Source organism: Protopterus annectens, chromosome 5.part1, assembly GCF_019279795.1.
Source record: "Protopterus annectens isolate FY-2018-M chromosome 5.part1, PAN1.0, whole genome shotgun sequence".
Taxonomy (NCBI): domain Eukaryota; kingdom Metazoa; phylum Chordata; order Ceratodontiformes; family Protopteridae; genus Protopterus; species Protopterus annectens.
The window spans coordinates 531,761,254-531,778,237 of NC_056736.1; the positions used below are offsets into that span (position 1 = coordinate 531,761,254).

The 16,984-nt window shown below is 41.4% G+C and overlaps 1 protein-coding gene across 2 annotated transcripts in view; it reads left to right on the forward strand.

The window, feature by feature from the left end:
* GRAMD1C (GRAM domain containing 1C) overlaps nt 1–15,225 on the forward strand; it is a 961,713-nt gene extending 946,488 nt beyond the window's left edge. For both annotated transcript variants that reach the window (XM_044073151.1, XM_044073150.1), the window contains one exon: nt 12,064–15,225. In XM_044073151.1, the coding sequence (XP_043929086.1) occupies nt 12,064–12,138 (75 nt within the window). In that variant the 3' untranslated portion in view covers nt 12,139–15,225. The remainder of the gene's footprint in view (nt 1–12,063) is intronic.
* Nucleotides 15,226–16,984: the final 1,759 nt, after the last annotated feature.

Below are 16,984 nucleotides of genomic sequence, written 5' to 3' on the forward strand. Positions count from 1 at the left end.
TTCTCCACCCTTAAAAAGCAAGTGTACAGGTCACAAAGACTTGAAACTCTGCACTTCACAAGAATATCTTACTCTGTACTGAGGCATAAGAATCATCTGTTGTCATTGTTTTGGTTATGATGATTTGCTATCTTCTTTGATCTTATACAGCTGTCAAGAACACTGATCATTTTACTTTAAAAATTCACAACACTACTGAAAATAAATATGTCATGCCGTGTGTGGACCTGGGGATATATGCCTTTAAATGTGTGTCCAAATACCCTTTATACATGAAATTCCCCCAGTACTTGGTCAAGGAGTTGCTTGTGCTGGCCACTGATTGCCAGTTACTGCTTGCATAAAAGTTAAAGGCAGCAAACCAGTAAGTCAGTTAAATTGAGATGCAGTATGGGATAAGCAGGGGCTTACCTGAAGATGCAGGAGTTGTGAAATTTGTTAGTCCTGTAGGGATCTTGTCTGGATTTAGCCTGCTGGAATAATCCTTGGCAGGGAGCTGAAATTAAGGCTTGGTTGAGGCCTGCAACAATGGTTTGCCTTAGAGTACTACTTGTCAGTGAAATGAGTTTTAGGTGAAATGAACTTTAGGTGATTTGGTCTCAGTGAAATGGTCTTTAGGTGAAGTGATACGAATCCATATATATATATATATATATATATATATATACACACACACACACATGCACTCACATTTATATATATATATATATATATATATATATATATATATATATATATATATATATATATATGAAATTTGTGAGTATGTGTGTTTGTATGTATGATAAAAACTTGAAACTTGCCTTGTACCTTTTGCTGTCTTTGTAATGCTATGTATGTCAACTCCATTCCTTTATATTTTTTTTGTAAGATCATATTCCCTTTAAGTAACCGTCTTGGAAAGATAATGGCTCTCTTGAGTTTATTTCCGAAAGAGTAGAAACTGAAAGCCTAACTCCACTTTTCATGCAATCAGTCAGTATGACAGTTTTAATGCTGTTCATTAACACAGTACTGTTGTGTTTTGCTGTACTAATTGCTAGTAATGTAATTGATGTGGAATCATTTTGTGATTGAAACTTCAAAGGCTATGCTAATTTTGGTGGTTGAAACTTCAAAGCATTTTATTGTTTTCTGTATCTGAATGGAAAATCCAAACTAATCTTCTGTCTAATTTACATAAATCCCACTCCAGCCACTAAATCAATGTGTTGTAGTTGCTTTTCTACAAGGCAACACAAAAGGATTAAGTGGGTCATAATGGGATCTGGCAATGGAAGACATATCTGCATAAAAGCTGTATTAACAGAAGCTAGTTGTAGCTAACAACATATTTCTTCAACTCTCAGTGTGGGGACAGTTATTTACAGGATGCAACAGTGATGATAGTGTACTCTTGCTCCTGCTTGTGTGCCCTGCTAAAGACTTCTGCTTGCATCCTGGAGAATTCAAACTCCAGACAATTAAATTCCCCTAGCAATTACCAGAGGGCAGCATTGCGATTCAGTAAACCCTTTCTGTGAAATGAGACAGCCAGCTTCTGCAAACAAAAATCCCATTCTTTATCATGTATGCCTGCTTTTCAAACCCAGGCTACTAGCATAATCAAGACCAGACGCCCCCCCCCCCGTCAGTGTGCCAGGTGATCTTGTAGCTTCCCTTCAAATCTGAGTCCTACTGGGATCATTTCACAGATGTTCTTCGTCTTCCCTTGCTGCAGTCCTGACTATTGGGTATAGTCCGCGTCCCAGTCGGCCCGAATACCAGAGTATAAGGCTGACGTCGGTCATGGCGCCTTAGACTGACGTCAGTACGTCAGGGTACTAATGCGCATGACCGACGTCATTTCCTCAGTCTTTTTGCCGCATGGTCCGATGCAGAAGCAATTTTGCGAGTGCAGGTTGGCGTTCTGAGATTTTCCGAAACCGGAGTTTCAGACCGAAACAGAGTTGGCTAAGTAACCCCGTTGGGGAACATTTTGGTTTTTCTTGCCTCAGTATTTAACCGGATGTCAGAAAAAGTGAATAACTGTATTTCTTGTGGGAAGCAGATACCGCATAGGGATTATCATACATTGTGTATACCTTGTTTAGGGCCTGAGCACGACGTTGTTGGTTGCCGCTCTTGTGCTAGATTTAACAAGCGCACTATTAAGAGGAGGCTTGCTTGTGCTAGGTTAGTGTTTGGGAAGCGTTGCAATTATAATATGCCGTCGGTTGCTCCGACGCCCGCTTCATCCAAGAAGCGCAAGGACAAAACAGTGAAGCCTAGGGGTGAGGAACCGGCAGTCCCGGACGTCGGTTCTTTAGAAGGCTCAGGGGAGCCAGAGGTTTTGCCAGGAGTCTCTATGGAGTCTCAGGCAGATACTTTACTGTTACAGGATGTGCCCTCTCAGGAGGTAGGCCAGGCTGAGGGGGCTTCTCAGGTAACTGTTCTTCCCTCTCTTCCCAAGGTAGTTAGGGCCTCTCCTTCTGTTGCCAAAGCTTCTTTTAGAGGTAGGCCAAGTTCAGCTTCTGTGGGGGCTTCTCCTAGCATTTCGGCTCTGTGCCTAAGAAACATATGCTTAAAAGGGCAGAAGATTTGATTCCTCTGAGTAGAGGTTCTATGCCCCGCCTGATAAGAGGCCTAGGGTGGAACAGGAGTTTGATAGTTTTGAACAGTGTTCACAGGCTTCAGAGTCTTCTGTGGAAGACTTGCAAGAGTTTCCTACTTATTCTGATTCTGATGTGGATGATTCCACTCCTACAGCTTCTCCTCCTGAGGATTTTTCATTTTCAGAGCCTCTTCACCCATGAGGGAGCACTTTAAATGGGAAGGCCAGGATTACTCTGATTCCAGGAAAAGGCTTAGGGAATTCTTGTTTTTACCCCAGCATAGGCCCTTAGCTATTCCTCCTGTGTTGAATGTGGTGGAGGATGTGTTTGCAGAGGCTTCCTGAACCCTGACTCCTTGCCTCCTGCTCCTGTTAAGCCTGATAGGTATTATAGGGTGCCCGAAGCTCATAAGTATTTGTTTAAGAGTCCTAGGGCGGACCCAGAAACTGTTTCTCAGGGGCCTAAAGGTGTTAAAGCTTCTGTGGTTAAAAATCCTGTACCCTCTGATAAAGAGGCAAGGGCTTTGGATAGGTGGGGTAAGAAAGTATATACTTCTTCCACTCTAGCCATGAGGACGTTGAATTGTCAGTTTCATATGCTGAAATATCAGAATTATCTCCTTTCACAATTGAAATCTAAGGTGGATGCTTTGGCGGAAGGTATTGAGTGTAAAGAATTGCTGGATTTGGTTCATGTGTCTGAACAAGTGGGTAAGCATTCTTTGCAGTGTGGTTTTGATGCTGTTCAGGCCTCCTCGAGGGTGGCTGCTACTAGTTCTGTTCTTCGCAGACATGCCTGGTTGAAGGATCAGAATTTAGCTGAGCATGTTAAGACCAGGATTTTGGATGCTCCTTTACAGTCTGATGTGTTGTTTGGACCGCCTGTGGAAGCAGTTTTAAAGAAAATGGAGGACAAAGCTAAGTCTATGCAGACTGTTAAAGATGTTTTGCAGGTGCAGCCTCCGAAGTTTAGTAGAAATTGGCCTGCTAAGGGGTGGACATATCCTGCTTATGGTTCCCAGTCTAGGGGTAGGTCTAGACGTGGTAGGGGCAGGGCTCAAGGTTCGTTTAGGCCTAGATCAGACAGTTCACCTGCTCAGACTTCTGGTGAGGCAGGGGTCAGTCCTTTCGTAAGCAGAACCAATGACCTGCCTTTTCAGCTGCCAGTGGATTCTCGTCTGGCAGCTCCTTTGGGAGGAAGATTGTCTCTTTCAAAGAAAATTGGGATTTAATCACTCAAGACAGATGGGTGCTGGATATCATTCATCACGGTTACAGATTTTATTTCCACACAATGCCCCTTTCAAAGGCATGCCAGATGTTCCTCCTCCACAAAGAAAAGAGGCTCACAAGCAAGTTTCTCAGTTACTCCAGATAGGGGCCATTCAGCCAGTCCCTGTATCAGAAAGGGGCTTTCGATTTTATTCTCGCCTGTTCCTAGTACCAAAGAAGGGGAACACGTGGAGACCAATTTTGGATTTATCTATCCTCAACACTTATCTGGACATTCCCAAGTTCAAGATGTTGACGTTACAGCAACTGTTACCTCTGCTGGGCAAGGATCACTGGATGGTAACTTTGGATCTCTAGGAAGCTTACCTTCATGTGCCTATAAGGCTAAGTTGCAGAAAGTATCTGCGGTTTCGAACTGGAGGTTTTCATTATCAGTTCTCTGCATTGCCCTTTGGCTTATCTACTGCGCCCAGAGTATTCACAAAGGTTCTGGCTCCAGTGATAGCTTACTTCAGGCTTCAAGGCATTCAAATCTATCCTTACTTGGACGACTGCCTGATTCTGGCTCAAGAAAAGGAAGACCTTCTACAGCATCTGGAATATGTCATAGCAGTGCTAAGATGCCTAGGGTATTCTGTGAACGAAATAAAGTCCAGTCTAGTACCCTCTCAAGACATGTGCTTTCTGGGTGTGAGACTGAATACAGCAGCCCAGATGGCCTTTTTAACCCCGGACAAACAAAAGAGTCTGTCACTTTACTTCCATCAACTATCTCATCAGTCCGTGCTGACTGCAAGGACAGTCCTTCAAGCATTAGGGTTCATGGCATCTTGTATTCTGGTGCTTCCCAATGCCAAACTGCATATGAGGAAGCTGCAATGGTATCTCAAAATGTATGGACACAGCACTGCCAAGATTTCGACACTGTCATTCACATAATACCTTGCCTTCAAAAGGAATTCTTGTGGTGGGCTCAGGAATGTCACCTAAACAAGGGACTCTCTGTGACCCGCCAGAGGCGAGTCAGATTTAACGACAGATGCCTCGGACACTGCTTGGGAGCTCATCTAAATGGAAAGTGGATACAAGACAAGTGGCCTGCCAGACTACAGCATCTACATATCAACATGAAGGAGATGTTAGCAGTCCAGTTTGCATTGATGGCTTTCAAGGAGTTACTTCTTCCAGGGCAGGTGTTGATTCTAACAGACAACACAACTGTCATGTGGTACATCAACAAGCAAGGGGAACACATTCTTATCCTCTATGCAGGCAAGCAATGATTTTATGGGGAGACTGCTAAGCCTGCGACTGACTCTTCAGGCAAGGTTTCTGCCAGGAGCACAGAACTCCCTAGCAGATGTATTAAGCAGACAAATCATGGATCCCCACAGTGGAAACTGGATCTTCATGTATTTCAGAAATTGACAGTGTCATGGGGAACTCCAGACATAGATCTGTTCGCTTTCTCCACTAAACCACCAGCTGCCAAAGTACTGCACAAAGGGTTTCATCACACAGCTTGGAAAGTGGATGCTCTGTCTTTCAGTTGGAAAAACCTTCATGTCTATGCCTTTCCACCTCTGCCTCTTCTTCCAAAGGTATTATTAAAGGTCAGACAAGACAGGCCAAGGATGATTTTGATAGCTCCAGATTGGCCTCGCAACACTGGTACCCACTTCTAAGGAGTCTTGTAAGAAGCCTCCATGGCCTTTACCTCTGATTCCTCATCTGTTATCTCAGAAGGACGGTCATCTGCTCAATGTCAAGCTTCAATCTCTTCATCTCACAGCTTGGCATATTCTGTGTTGAAGCACAGCAGGTCTCAGCTTCCTCAACAAGTTTTAAATGTGATTATGGAAGCTAGAAGGCCTAGTACTAGGAGAGTGTACGCATGAAAAATGGAAGAGATTTTTATTTTGGAGTACAGCAAAGAATTTGGAGATTTCAGAGCCTAATTTGAGTGTGGCTCTTCAATATCTTACTGAATTATTGGACAAAGGTTTGTCCTTCTCTTCCATAAAGATTCATGCTGCAGCAATTTCAGCTCACTATGATTGTGACCCACCTTTGTTTTCGCATCCTTTGTTCAAGCAGTTTCTTAGAGGGGCAAAGAATATAAGACCCCACGTAGAGCTCCTACTCCTGCTTGGGATCTCAATTTTGTGTTGGAAAAACTTACTCTACAACCTTTTGAGCCTGCAGCTACTGCTGAATTGAAATATTTGTCATGGAAGACTGCTTTTCTGTTGGCTATTACTTCTGCAAGAAGGGTGTCTGAGTTGCAGGCCCTTATGGCAGTAGAGCCCTTTTGATTTTCCATAAGGACAGGGTTTCATTACGTACTAATCCTTCCTTTATGCCTAAGGTGGTTTCTAGTGTGGCTTTAAACCAAACTATTCATTTGCCTACGTTTTTGCAGATCCTCAAAATAAAGGGGAAAAGATTTTGCACACTTTAGATGTACACAGGCAATTCCCTTATTATTTGAGCAGGACTAAGAATTTTAGACAGTCTCAGCAGTTACTTGTATCTTTTGTTTTGTGTTCACAGGGCAAGCCTGTGTCAAAACAAACTATTTCTAGGTGGATTGGCTTTTGCATTGCATTTTGTTATTCCCATCATGGCAAAGAGGTTCCAGCTGGGATTAGGCCTCATTCCACTAGGGCTACTGCCACTTCAACAGCATTTCTAAGGGGTGGCAACTAAGGATATTCTGGAAGCAGCTACTTGGAGTTCAGTGCATACTTTCTCTAGGCATTATCACCAGCCTATATACTCTAAGACTAGGGGTGGTTTTGCCACAGCTGTTTTACAAGGCATGTTGTCAGCTCCTGCTACTTTATAATTTGCCAGCCTCCCTTACCTCTGCTTTGGGATTCTACCCAATAGTCAGGACTGCAGCAAGGGAAGACGAAGAACATAGTACAGTTTTGTACCTACCATAAATGTAGATGTTCGAGGATTCCCTTGCTGCAGTCCAATTTACTCCCTCCTTCCCTCTGTGTTTCGGGGTGGTTGTGTAGGTGAGTTTACATGCTTATATTTTTGTATATATTGTTGTATATATTGTACATGTTTTTGGTGCAGGTTTTTTTGGGACTTGTCTTTTTAGGGTCTTCTGACATCTGGGGCAAGAAAAGACTGAGAAATGACGCCGGTCATGCGCATTAGTACCTGGACGAACAGACGTCAGTCTAAGGCGCCATGACCGACGTCAGCCTTATACTCTGGTATTCGGGCCGACTGGGACGCGGACTATACCCAATAGTCAGGACTGCAGCAAGGGAATCCTCGAACATCTACATTTATGGTAGGTACAAAACTGTACTTTCTTTCCATTAAGTCTGCATTGCACCATTTCAGACTACTTATCTAAATGTGGCAAGTGTCTTTTCTTTTTATACCTGCATATATTATACTTTGTTGTACGATTTGTTTTTCCCAAAATTACTTGATTTTCTTTCTTATTCCATATGCAGTGCTTGTTGAGAGACTTTTGAACAGGAAAGGAACCAGCAGCATGGTCTGAGGCACTCTTGGGGAACGGGGAACCTCGAATCCTCTAAATCTGTGTCAGAGGTGACGGACTCAGGTGAGTCTATGTGTTTCCTCTTACACTTTCTCTTCCGAGGAGGCTCTTCTGCCAATCAGGAGAGGCCTCAGAAGAGGATGAGATCCCCACAGGGATTCCTGAGGAGCTGGCTCTCATGCGGTCTGGGATGAGGGAGTGAGTAGACTTGACCTGAGGCACAAGAGGGAGGCGGACGGAGCCGACTGTGGAGTTGAACCAGGTTCCAACACACCGCATGACCTCGAACGCACCCTGTCAGGGCAGAGCCAGAGGTCCCCGCTCCGAGAAGCTGAAAACCTCCCTCGGCACCGACAGTGATGGCTCCGAGGTCGATGTCGGAGCCGAACTCACCAGCGCTGGCACCGAGAGGGAGAGCGGGTCGGACAAGGGTCCGATGCCACTCACCCCTCGGAGCCGACGAGGAAGTCCGCGCCGAGATTCTTCTAGCGAAGAAATCGAGCCGACGACGGAGCCAGACATGTATCGGCCCGACGCTACCACAGTCTCGTTCAACGCCTGCCCGAGCTCAAAGGAGTCGGAGGAGGAACATAATGAGGACAGGGTCAGGCATCGACTGATGAGTCGGGCTCTGAAGCATTTGGGCCAGTGCCTCGGACTTAAGAAGTCGACTCACTACCCTCTGAAGGTCATGGTCCGAAGCCTCGATGACCTAGAGGAGTGAGATCTATGGTCTGCTCAGACAGCAAGGGGATGCTGGAGCCGGAATGAATGGAGCCAAGGGACGGTGACCTGGACCTCTTCCTAGATGTCGGCTCAAGGTCTAGTCGGGAGCCGACACAGGAATTTCAACACCTCGGCTCCAGCCGAGCCAGGGAAACCACAGAAGCTGCAGTCTGAGACTCATTGGCTCCAGCCGGAGCCGATGTAGAAGGAGGTTTGAAGCCTTAGGCCTCGACTGCGGTAGCTGGAGCCGAGGACCCAGAAGCCTTAGAGGGTTTGCCCAAGAAACAGTAAGGAACCCTCAGGCTTAAGTAAACCTCTCAAAATAAGTTTATTTTTCTTTCCTGTAGGACTCTGGGGCTGAAGCCATGGCATACAGCACAAGAGTCTCAGAGCAAAGGTCCCAGGTAACACAAGAAGTGTGACCGCCTGTCAGAGACATTTTCTGACAGCACGAGTCACACTTCTTGAAGCCTGAGACCTTTGAATCCTTGGACATTATCAAGGACCCAAGTGTAACCACACACAAAAACACACACACACTGATTACACTGAAAGAAAGTTAACTAAATTATACTAATTAAACTATTTAGTTAGCTTAAGTATAAAAAATATCCCTAACACAACACAAGCACTCCACTAGGGATAGCAGGGCCCGTTGGCCTAAGGGAAGAACTTTAAGTTCTTGAGGAAAGAAATGGGAATAAAGAAGAAAGGGATAAAATACACTAAACTAAGGGAAATATGAACAATTTAGTTAAGAAAAGGGGATTTAAACTAGTTTAAATCGTCTGATTAAACTACTGACCTGAGCCGGTAGAAAAACAACACCTCGATCGCTGTAGTGGCAAACGAGATCTGAGGTAACTCACGCCTAGCATTGTGGGATATAAGGGGAGCCTCGAGCCGGTGGAACCAACTCTCGAGCTTTTAGAGTGGCCGAGTCGGAGCTGAGGTCGGCTCCGAACTCATCCAGCAAGAATGAAGGCGAGATAGACAACTTAACATGCTGTATTAACAGAAGCTAGTTGTAGCTAACAACATATTTATTCAACTCTCGGTGTGGGGACAGTTATTTACAGGATGCAACAGTGATGATAGTGTACTCTTGCTCCTGCTTGTGTGCCCTGCTAAAGACTTCTGCTTGCATCCTGGAGAATTCAAACTCCAGACAATTAAATTCCCCTAGCAATTACCAGAGGGCAGCATTGCAATTCAGTAAACCCTTTCTGTGAAATGAGACAGCCAGCTTCTGCAAACAAAAATCCCATTCTTTATCATGTATGCCTGCTTTTCAAACCCAGGCTACTAGCATAATCAAGACCAGACCCACCCCCCCCCCCGTCAGTGTGCCAGGTGATCTTGTAGCTTCCCTTCAAATCTAGTCCTACTGGGATCATTTCACAGTTCTTTCCATTAAGTCTGCATTGCACCATTTCAGACTACTTAAATGTGGCAAGTGTCTTTTCTTTTTATACCTGCATATATTATACTTTGTTGTACGATTTGTTTTTCCCAAAATTACTTGATTTTCTTTCTTATTCCATATGCAGTGCTTGTTGAGAGACTTTTGAACAGGAAAGGAACCAGCAGCATGGTCTGAGGCACTCTACTGGTAATGTTGCTATCCTGAGTGGTCTCTATCCACTATGTTGTAAGTCACTGCCCTATAACTTCACTTCGCAGAAGTTCACATTACCTAGTTTGCTCAGTAACATTTCATGAAATATTCTGTCAAATGCTAATATCTAAACAGATCATTTCATCATTTGTTTCCTACTTTATTGTTTAGGTCAGTTGACTTAAGAACTTGTTCTTATTTGTTTGACTATTTCTAACCTGTGTTGATTGCCTGGGCAAACTGTGTCCATAACGGTTTCCTGATTCACTTCATAAGTAACGCGGTCTAAGAGCTCATTCATATTTATTTAAGATGTAGGTCTTTCTAATGCTTCTTGTTTTGTATTCAGTGGTATGCAGTCTTCTAGAATTTCAAAGCTGTATATGAAAATAAATAAATAAAACAATGAAAGGCTATACACAGGGAATTCATTTGTTAAACGGGAATCATTGTAGTCAGTCTCCAGCACTTTGGACTAAATCTTACAGATCATAACCCTTATGGCTTCTCACCACAGATGCCAAGATTCATACTCAAGGTGAATTTCTTGGTATCCATAATATAGAGGATTATGATTGGGTCTCTAATAATAACCAGCTTATTATGTGTCTGAGACATGGGTGCTAAGAAATTGAATCTTAGCATCCATGTCAGGAATACATAATAATGGGTTATGATTGGAGACCGAGTCATAATTCTTTGTAGTGCATGGAGTTTTACCTGTTTCATGCACTTCTAGTTATCAGGGAAAAAAGTGCTAAGTGTTTTGCTGACCTTCAAAGCCATACTGACATACATAGCACTGTCAGAAAGGTAGTAATGCACTCTCTTACATTACAGAGAGTCAGTGACACATTACTGGCACAGACAGGAGGCAGAAACAAATCTGTTTTTAATGCTTCCGCTGTCATTTGATGATCAGTACTGGCAAGTTTAACTACCTAGTGTGATACCTGATCTTAACAAGTAAAGCAGGGGGTGCTTAACATTTGTTAAGATCAGGTCTTGTACTATAGAAGCACTTAACTGAATTGAATTTTTCCTGAAATCAAAGTATAATCACAGCACTACATGCACTGCAAGGTTGCTATGATCGGAGACCTGGTCATAATTTCATGGTCCTCTATATACACACAGTTTATCTTTTTATGGTTACTCTAAAACATTAATTTAACATTTTTTGCCAGCAACTATAGTTTGCTGTTTTTGTGAAATGTTACTGAGTGTTCTGATCCTGAGAATATCATTGTTATAAAAATAAACAAGCTTTCAGATAACACCAATTTTATTTTATTGTATCTATTTATAATTATTTACCTGTGTAGGCAGACTGCTCTGAAGACCCTTTTCAGCATGACCTAAGCCAGCAAGGCAGCAATAAGTTGCAAAGAAAAGACATATGCTACATATATTGTGTCTTTCGGCTTTTTCCGGTTAGGGGTCGCCACAGCGGAATTCCGGTCTGCTAATGATTGGCAGTTGATTTGTACGTACCGGCTTGCCAAGCCTGATGCACAACCTTCAACAAAGGTACGCCCATTCATGCATGTCTCCACACAGAAGATTCTTTAGCTGAGAATCAAACCGGACAGCGTCTTACTGTGAGGCGACAACGCTACCGCAGCACCACCACCATGGTGTATACATATGCTACATATATAAAAACAAAATACTAGCTGGAAAATCATCTTAAAAGAATCCTGGCACTCAGCATCACAAGTATGGACTGTTTTAATGTTATTCATTACACCCTGCCTTGGAACTGCTGTTTCCAGGTAACCTCTTGAACTGTTTAAGTGTTGTGTGCACATGAAGGAAGCATACCTCTGAACCTCTTAGCGCACAAAATCTGGGTAGAGCCAAAAATAATGGAGGGCAAAGACCCCAAAATGGGGGCAGATTTTAAGTATTGCTAGAATAACAGGTTTTGCATTAGCATGCATTTTCTGAAAGATATGAATCCTGAAACTCAAATGTCTGTCTTTATTTAGTGATTTGCCTGAAAACCACAAATATTACAAGGAACAGTACAAAATTATGAGCCAGAAATCTCAACATTCTGCAAAAATCTGGACAGTTAAGAGGTGTCAGTAGAAGTGATAAACAATTAAGTCTTTTTCAACCTATGATGAATTTAAATGTTGACGTTCTTAATCATGATAGCCCATGGAATTTAAACAGGATGTGTATTAGAGGTGAAGAACTGCAAAAATTACGTGTTAGGAAAAACTCTGGAGTGGGTAACAACAGCAAGTAGTCTTGCAGCTAACGTGTAGAAAACATGTTGTAGAAATATGTGTGTGTATATGTGCATTTGTTTTAAACAGTGAATGCTAAATAACATTTTGTTTTATTTTGCAGTTAAGGAGTTCCCTTATTTTGCTACAGAAAAGGTTTGAATTAGGACATTGCTCTGGACAAACTCCTGACTGCTAATAGCCAGTGTCTTTGAGACAAAGAATATCTGTGGCACTCCTTGTGACTTTTGACATTTCCTTTGGATGAAGACATGCCAAGAAAAATGCATTCCTGTAGCAAACTGAGCTGTAGAACTTTAAAAGGATGGGGAAAATGTTTTGGTAGTACGGGAATAACATTTTAGTTGTAGATTTTGTCCTGCCAGTAGTTTTAACAAATCCAGTTTAAATTTGTTTGGTAGGTTTCTACATTGTCACTATTTGCATGTAGGAAGCATCACTACAGAAGTACATAGAAGAAAAAGATCATCTCCACTCCACTATTTGGTATTGCAGAGAATTAAGGCAAAGGATTTTTTTTTTTTATAATTGTACTCCATTTTTGTTACATACTTTGTCACATATGTCTAGGTCTTTGCTGTCAGATCAGGGTTGGTGCTTAAGGCCATTATTCCAGGGATGTACAGGAATCTTATTTCATCTCATTCATTTCCCCCATTTAAATCTTTAAAAATCATTGCAGCGATTTCAAATAATGAATGTCTTCTTTCTGTATAGAGTTCAGTAGTTTGATTACACATACAAAATAAAAAGTGTCTCCTTTCTACAGATACCTAGAATTACTTTGCACTTTTGCTTCCAGCTATACAAGGTGTGTGTATGTGCGTGCATATACATGTGTGTACCTGTGTACACATCTGTCACTGTCTCTGACATTGCTGCATATGCTTGCCTGTGTACACATTTGTCTGTTGCTGTCTGTCACATTGCCTGCATGTTATGCTGTAAAAAAATGTACTCTGTTCTTACTTTCTTTTGCCATCTTCTTAATCTCTTGCTGCAGTGACATTTCATTTAGCTATTTCCAAGTGGAAATGTTCCACTGAAATATTTGAAATTATGAATTCCTCAAAAAATTAGCTGAGTACAAAATACTTTCATATAAGGACTTAACATAACCCAGTCTAGGACTGTTTGTCTGTGCATTGTATAGCTGAGCAAGACAGTTATTTCCTTTTAATGACACTTTTTATTATATCATACAATGAAGATTAACATCTCTCTGCAAAGAAGAAACAAAATGTGAATTTACATATAGATTACCATGAGACAGCAGTCTTACATGGGATTGGAGGTGTGCCTTTCTGCATTCATTAAAACATGAATTAAACATTATTATTGAAATGAGAAAAATATGTGATGTCATAAGGACAAGACTGTTACATGTGCCATCCTAGTTGTATTTACAAACTGTGTTTTGTTTACAGAGACATTGCACTTTTTATTTGTTCTATTTACTTGCTTGTAAGAGTTACTTTGATTATATTGATTTACATGTACAGTTCTAGTGCAATAACAGTTTTTTAGCTGCTAAAATAAAAGAAAGGCATTTTGTGATGATGATTTTGTTATCATGCCACAGTAAAAATAACAAAAGTATATTTATAAGGAAAGATATTTGTAAATATATTCTGAAATTGTACTTTATGCAAAATTCTAATTATAGAGCATATTAGAAATAAAGTGCATTCTGATTCTCTCACTAAATGAGTGTAAAAGCAATATTTTTTCCCCCGAAGTATAGAGATACAGATAGACAGATGAATGTCTGAGCTAGTAGGCATTGCAAGGTCCTCTGGTAACAAGGACAGCAGTGAGATTTTAAATGCCAGTCTCACACATTTCTTTGTTCTTTCCTGCTTTTCCTTGTGACATAAACCCTGCCAAGCTAGCAGTGCAGGTGAAGTGTGACATAAGCCCTGCCAAGCTAGCAGTGCAGGTGAAGTGTGACATAAACCCTGCCAGGCTAGCAGTACAAGTGAAGTGTGACATACACCCTGCCAAACTAGCAGTACAGGTGAAGTGTGACATAAACCTTGCCAAGTTAGCAGTACAGGTGAAGCGTGACATAAACCCTGCCAAGTGAGCAGTACAGGTGAAGTGTGACATAAACCCTGCCAAGTGAGCAGTACAGGTGAAGTGTGACATAAACCCTGCCAAGTGAGCAGTACAGGTGAAGTGTGACACAAACCCTGCCAAGTGAGCAGTACAGGTGAAGTGTGACATAAACCCTGCCAATTGAGCAGTACAGGTGAAGTGTGACATAAACCCTGCCAAGTGAGCAGTACAGGTGAAGTGTGACATAAACCCTGCCAATTGAGCGGTACAGGTGAAGTGTGACATAAACCCTGCCAAGTGAGCGGTACAGGTGAAGTGTAGCATAAACCCTGCCAAGTGAGCGGTACAGGTGAAGTGTGACATAAACCCTGCCAAGTGAGCGGTACAGGTGAAGTGTTCTTGGCTGCAGTCATAGTGATCCAGGTTCTCTTTCCGTCCATGGATGCCAAACACTTTCGTGGGTGGGGGTCAAGCTAATGTTGGCTTGTGACTGGCCCTTGAGTAAGGGGACTGTGGGACTAATCAATGTTTTATGCCCCATTTGGTGTCTACTAAAAGAAGCAAATGGGTAGATGCGAAAATGACAGTATTGGGAGATTTTTGTAGCATAACTAACTGCGAAGAAGCATGTATGTGTGCAGTGCTTTGATTCAGTGCATGCCATTTTCCCAGGGGACTTGATTAGCAACACAAGTAAAGCTTTGCCACCTGTATGTTAATGGAATCCAATTCTCATCCCACCCATTTGTCATCTACCTCATAAGACGGACTTTGAGGAGAAGATGGGAACAAATAATGGATAAAATAAAGAAATGAGTATTACATTGTGGAAGTCAAATGTCAGAGTGGCACTGAAGAAAGAGAAATGTAAAAACAACATTTATAGTTATAAAATTTGTAGCTGAAGTATGTCTCAGTAAGTGGTTTTGGACATCAAATTTTACATTTTAATTTAGATTACAGAAAAAATAATTAACTAAATAAGCAAGCAAAATTGCTGCAGCCTATACATGATAAATAAAAATTATTGCACAAATATGGCAGTGCAACAACAAAAAATACTATTGTAAAGCAAAAGGCAAGTACTGAAAACTGTAAAGTAACTGAGTATGCAATCACCTGATTAAACACATGAGCATAACAATATATTATAATTATATTAACACCTCACTTAGGGCAGCCACAGTGGTGCAATGGTTAGAGTTGCCTCCTCACAGCAAGAGGTTCTCCAGTTCGATTCTCGGCTGGGGTGGCTTCTGTGTGGAGTCTGCATGTCCTCCTTGTGGTCGCGTGGGTTTCCTCCGGGTGTTCCATTTTCCTCCCAAATCCCAAAGACATGCTGTAGGTGGATTGGCCACTCAACTGGCCTTAGGTGTTAGTGTGTATGTGCCTTCTGTGAAGGTTGGGCGCCGGGCTGGCAACTCGGCACTGTAAAACTCCACTGCCAATCATTCTGCAAACTGTTTCGCTGTGGTGACCCCTAACTGGGATAAGCCAAAAGGAGATGATATTAACACCCCACTTAGGTAGTTTTAGATGTTGCATATTTCTTTCCCAAATAGCAATTTGGACTCACTGCAGAAATATACTGACAGTTGTTAACCGTCATGAGATATGCTGATAAATGTCTTTTTCTTTTTAAAGCACAAGTCAGAGTAGCAAAACTAATATTAGGAGAGTGTGCTTACAGAAATTAATATAGGCTTGTAACTTCCGTATTTTTGTTTTGTATCCCATTTTATAGAAGTAATCTCAAGTCCAGTGTTATAAAAATGCCACTGTAGAGCAGTTATGTCATTTTTGCAGTTACTATGTAATCAGTAATAATGATGATGATAATGGAAAAACATTTTTTGATAGACCTGCAATATAACAGATTCAGATTTCATGAGGTGTGATTTTCTACATGATGTTATATACTGAAGCTCATGGAATGCTAAAAATTGGTAAAGAAATCAGTGAGCATTCACCAGAATAAATACAGCCTCGTATTTTGATGCAGTTTTCACTTACTGGATGTAATTTTTCAGCACAGTCATGTTGACCAACTTCATTAAGTACATTGCAGTCACTATGTAGTTCTGTCTAGCTGAATACTTTTACATATGTTTAAGCTCATTGTTCGGGTATAATTCTTCAATGACTGCTAAATTGTTTGTAGAGCAAAGTCCCAAAATTGCCTTATTTAAAGTTTAAATAATTAATGTATTTATTTTAAAGTTTGAAGAATAAAATCACATTATACATTCCACAAGCTGACATATTAGTATCTTTAAAAATGGTAGATAAATGAATGGGGCAGGTCGTATATTCAAATAACTCTGTAATCTGCATTTTAATTGCCCATCGGCTCTTACTCATTCTGCACTGAACTATTTTTTAAGAAATGGTAAAGTTATGACCATTAGATGAAATGTTGATTAAGTAGTATAGAACCAACGTTTTCCTTTCAGATGCATTACATTGCTTGTTTTCTTCATGGGCAACTCCCAAAGAATGGTTGTTGTCTGAAACTCTCTGATGGTGGAAACAATTTTTTTTTTTTTGCTCATAAATAAGATCCTAGCAGTCTAGGTTGAAGTATCAGCCCAGATGAGGAAGGAACTGGTTAAAGTTGCCATCTTTCTTACTGTGTAGGAGGTGAAAGGATTGTCTCTAGTTAAGGTAGAGGATTTTGTAACTTTTTTATAAAAGTCATGGGAATGGATTTCCCCATGACTGAGCAAAGGGCCAGCTAGAAGCATGCAATAGATGTCATTTTATCATTTTAAATTTGTTGGCATGCATATATTTTATACATATGTTGTATGACTGCACTCCTTTGTTCATCTGCAGTTTGAGGTTAATGGGACCAACTCAGAAATTGCACCTTTATTTGCTGGTGCATCATAGAACACCCACAGAATGGCTGTATATGGTATTCTGTATTGCAGTATCAAATAATAATAAAAAAAGTTTGGCTTTAT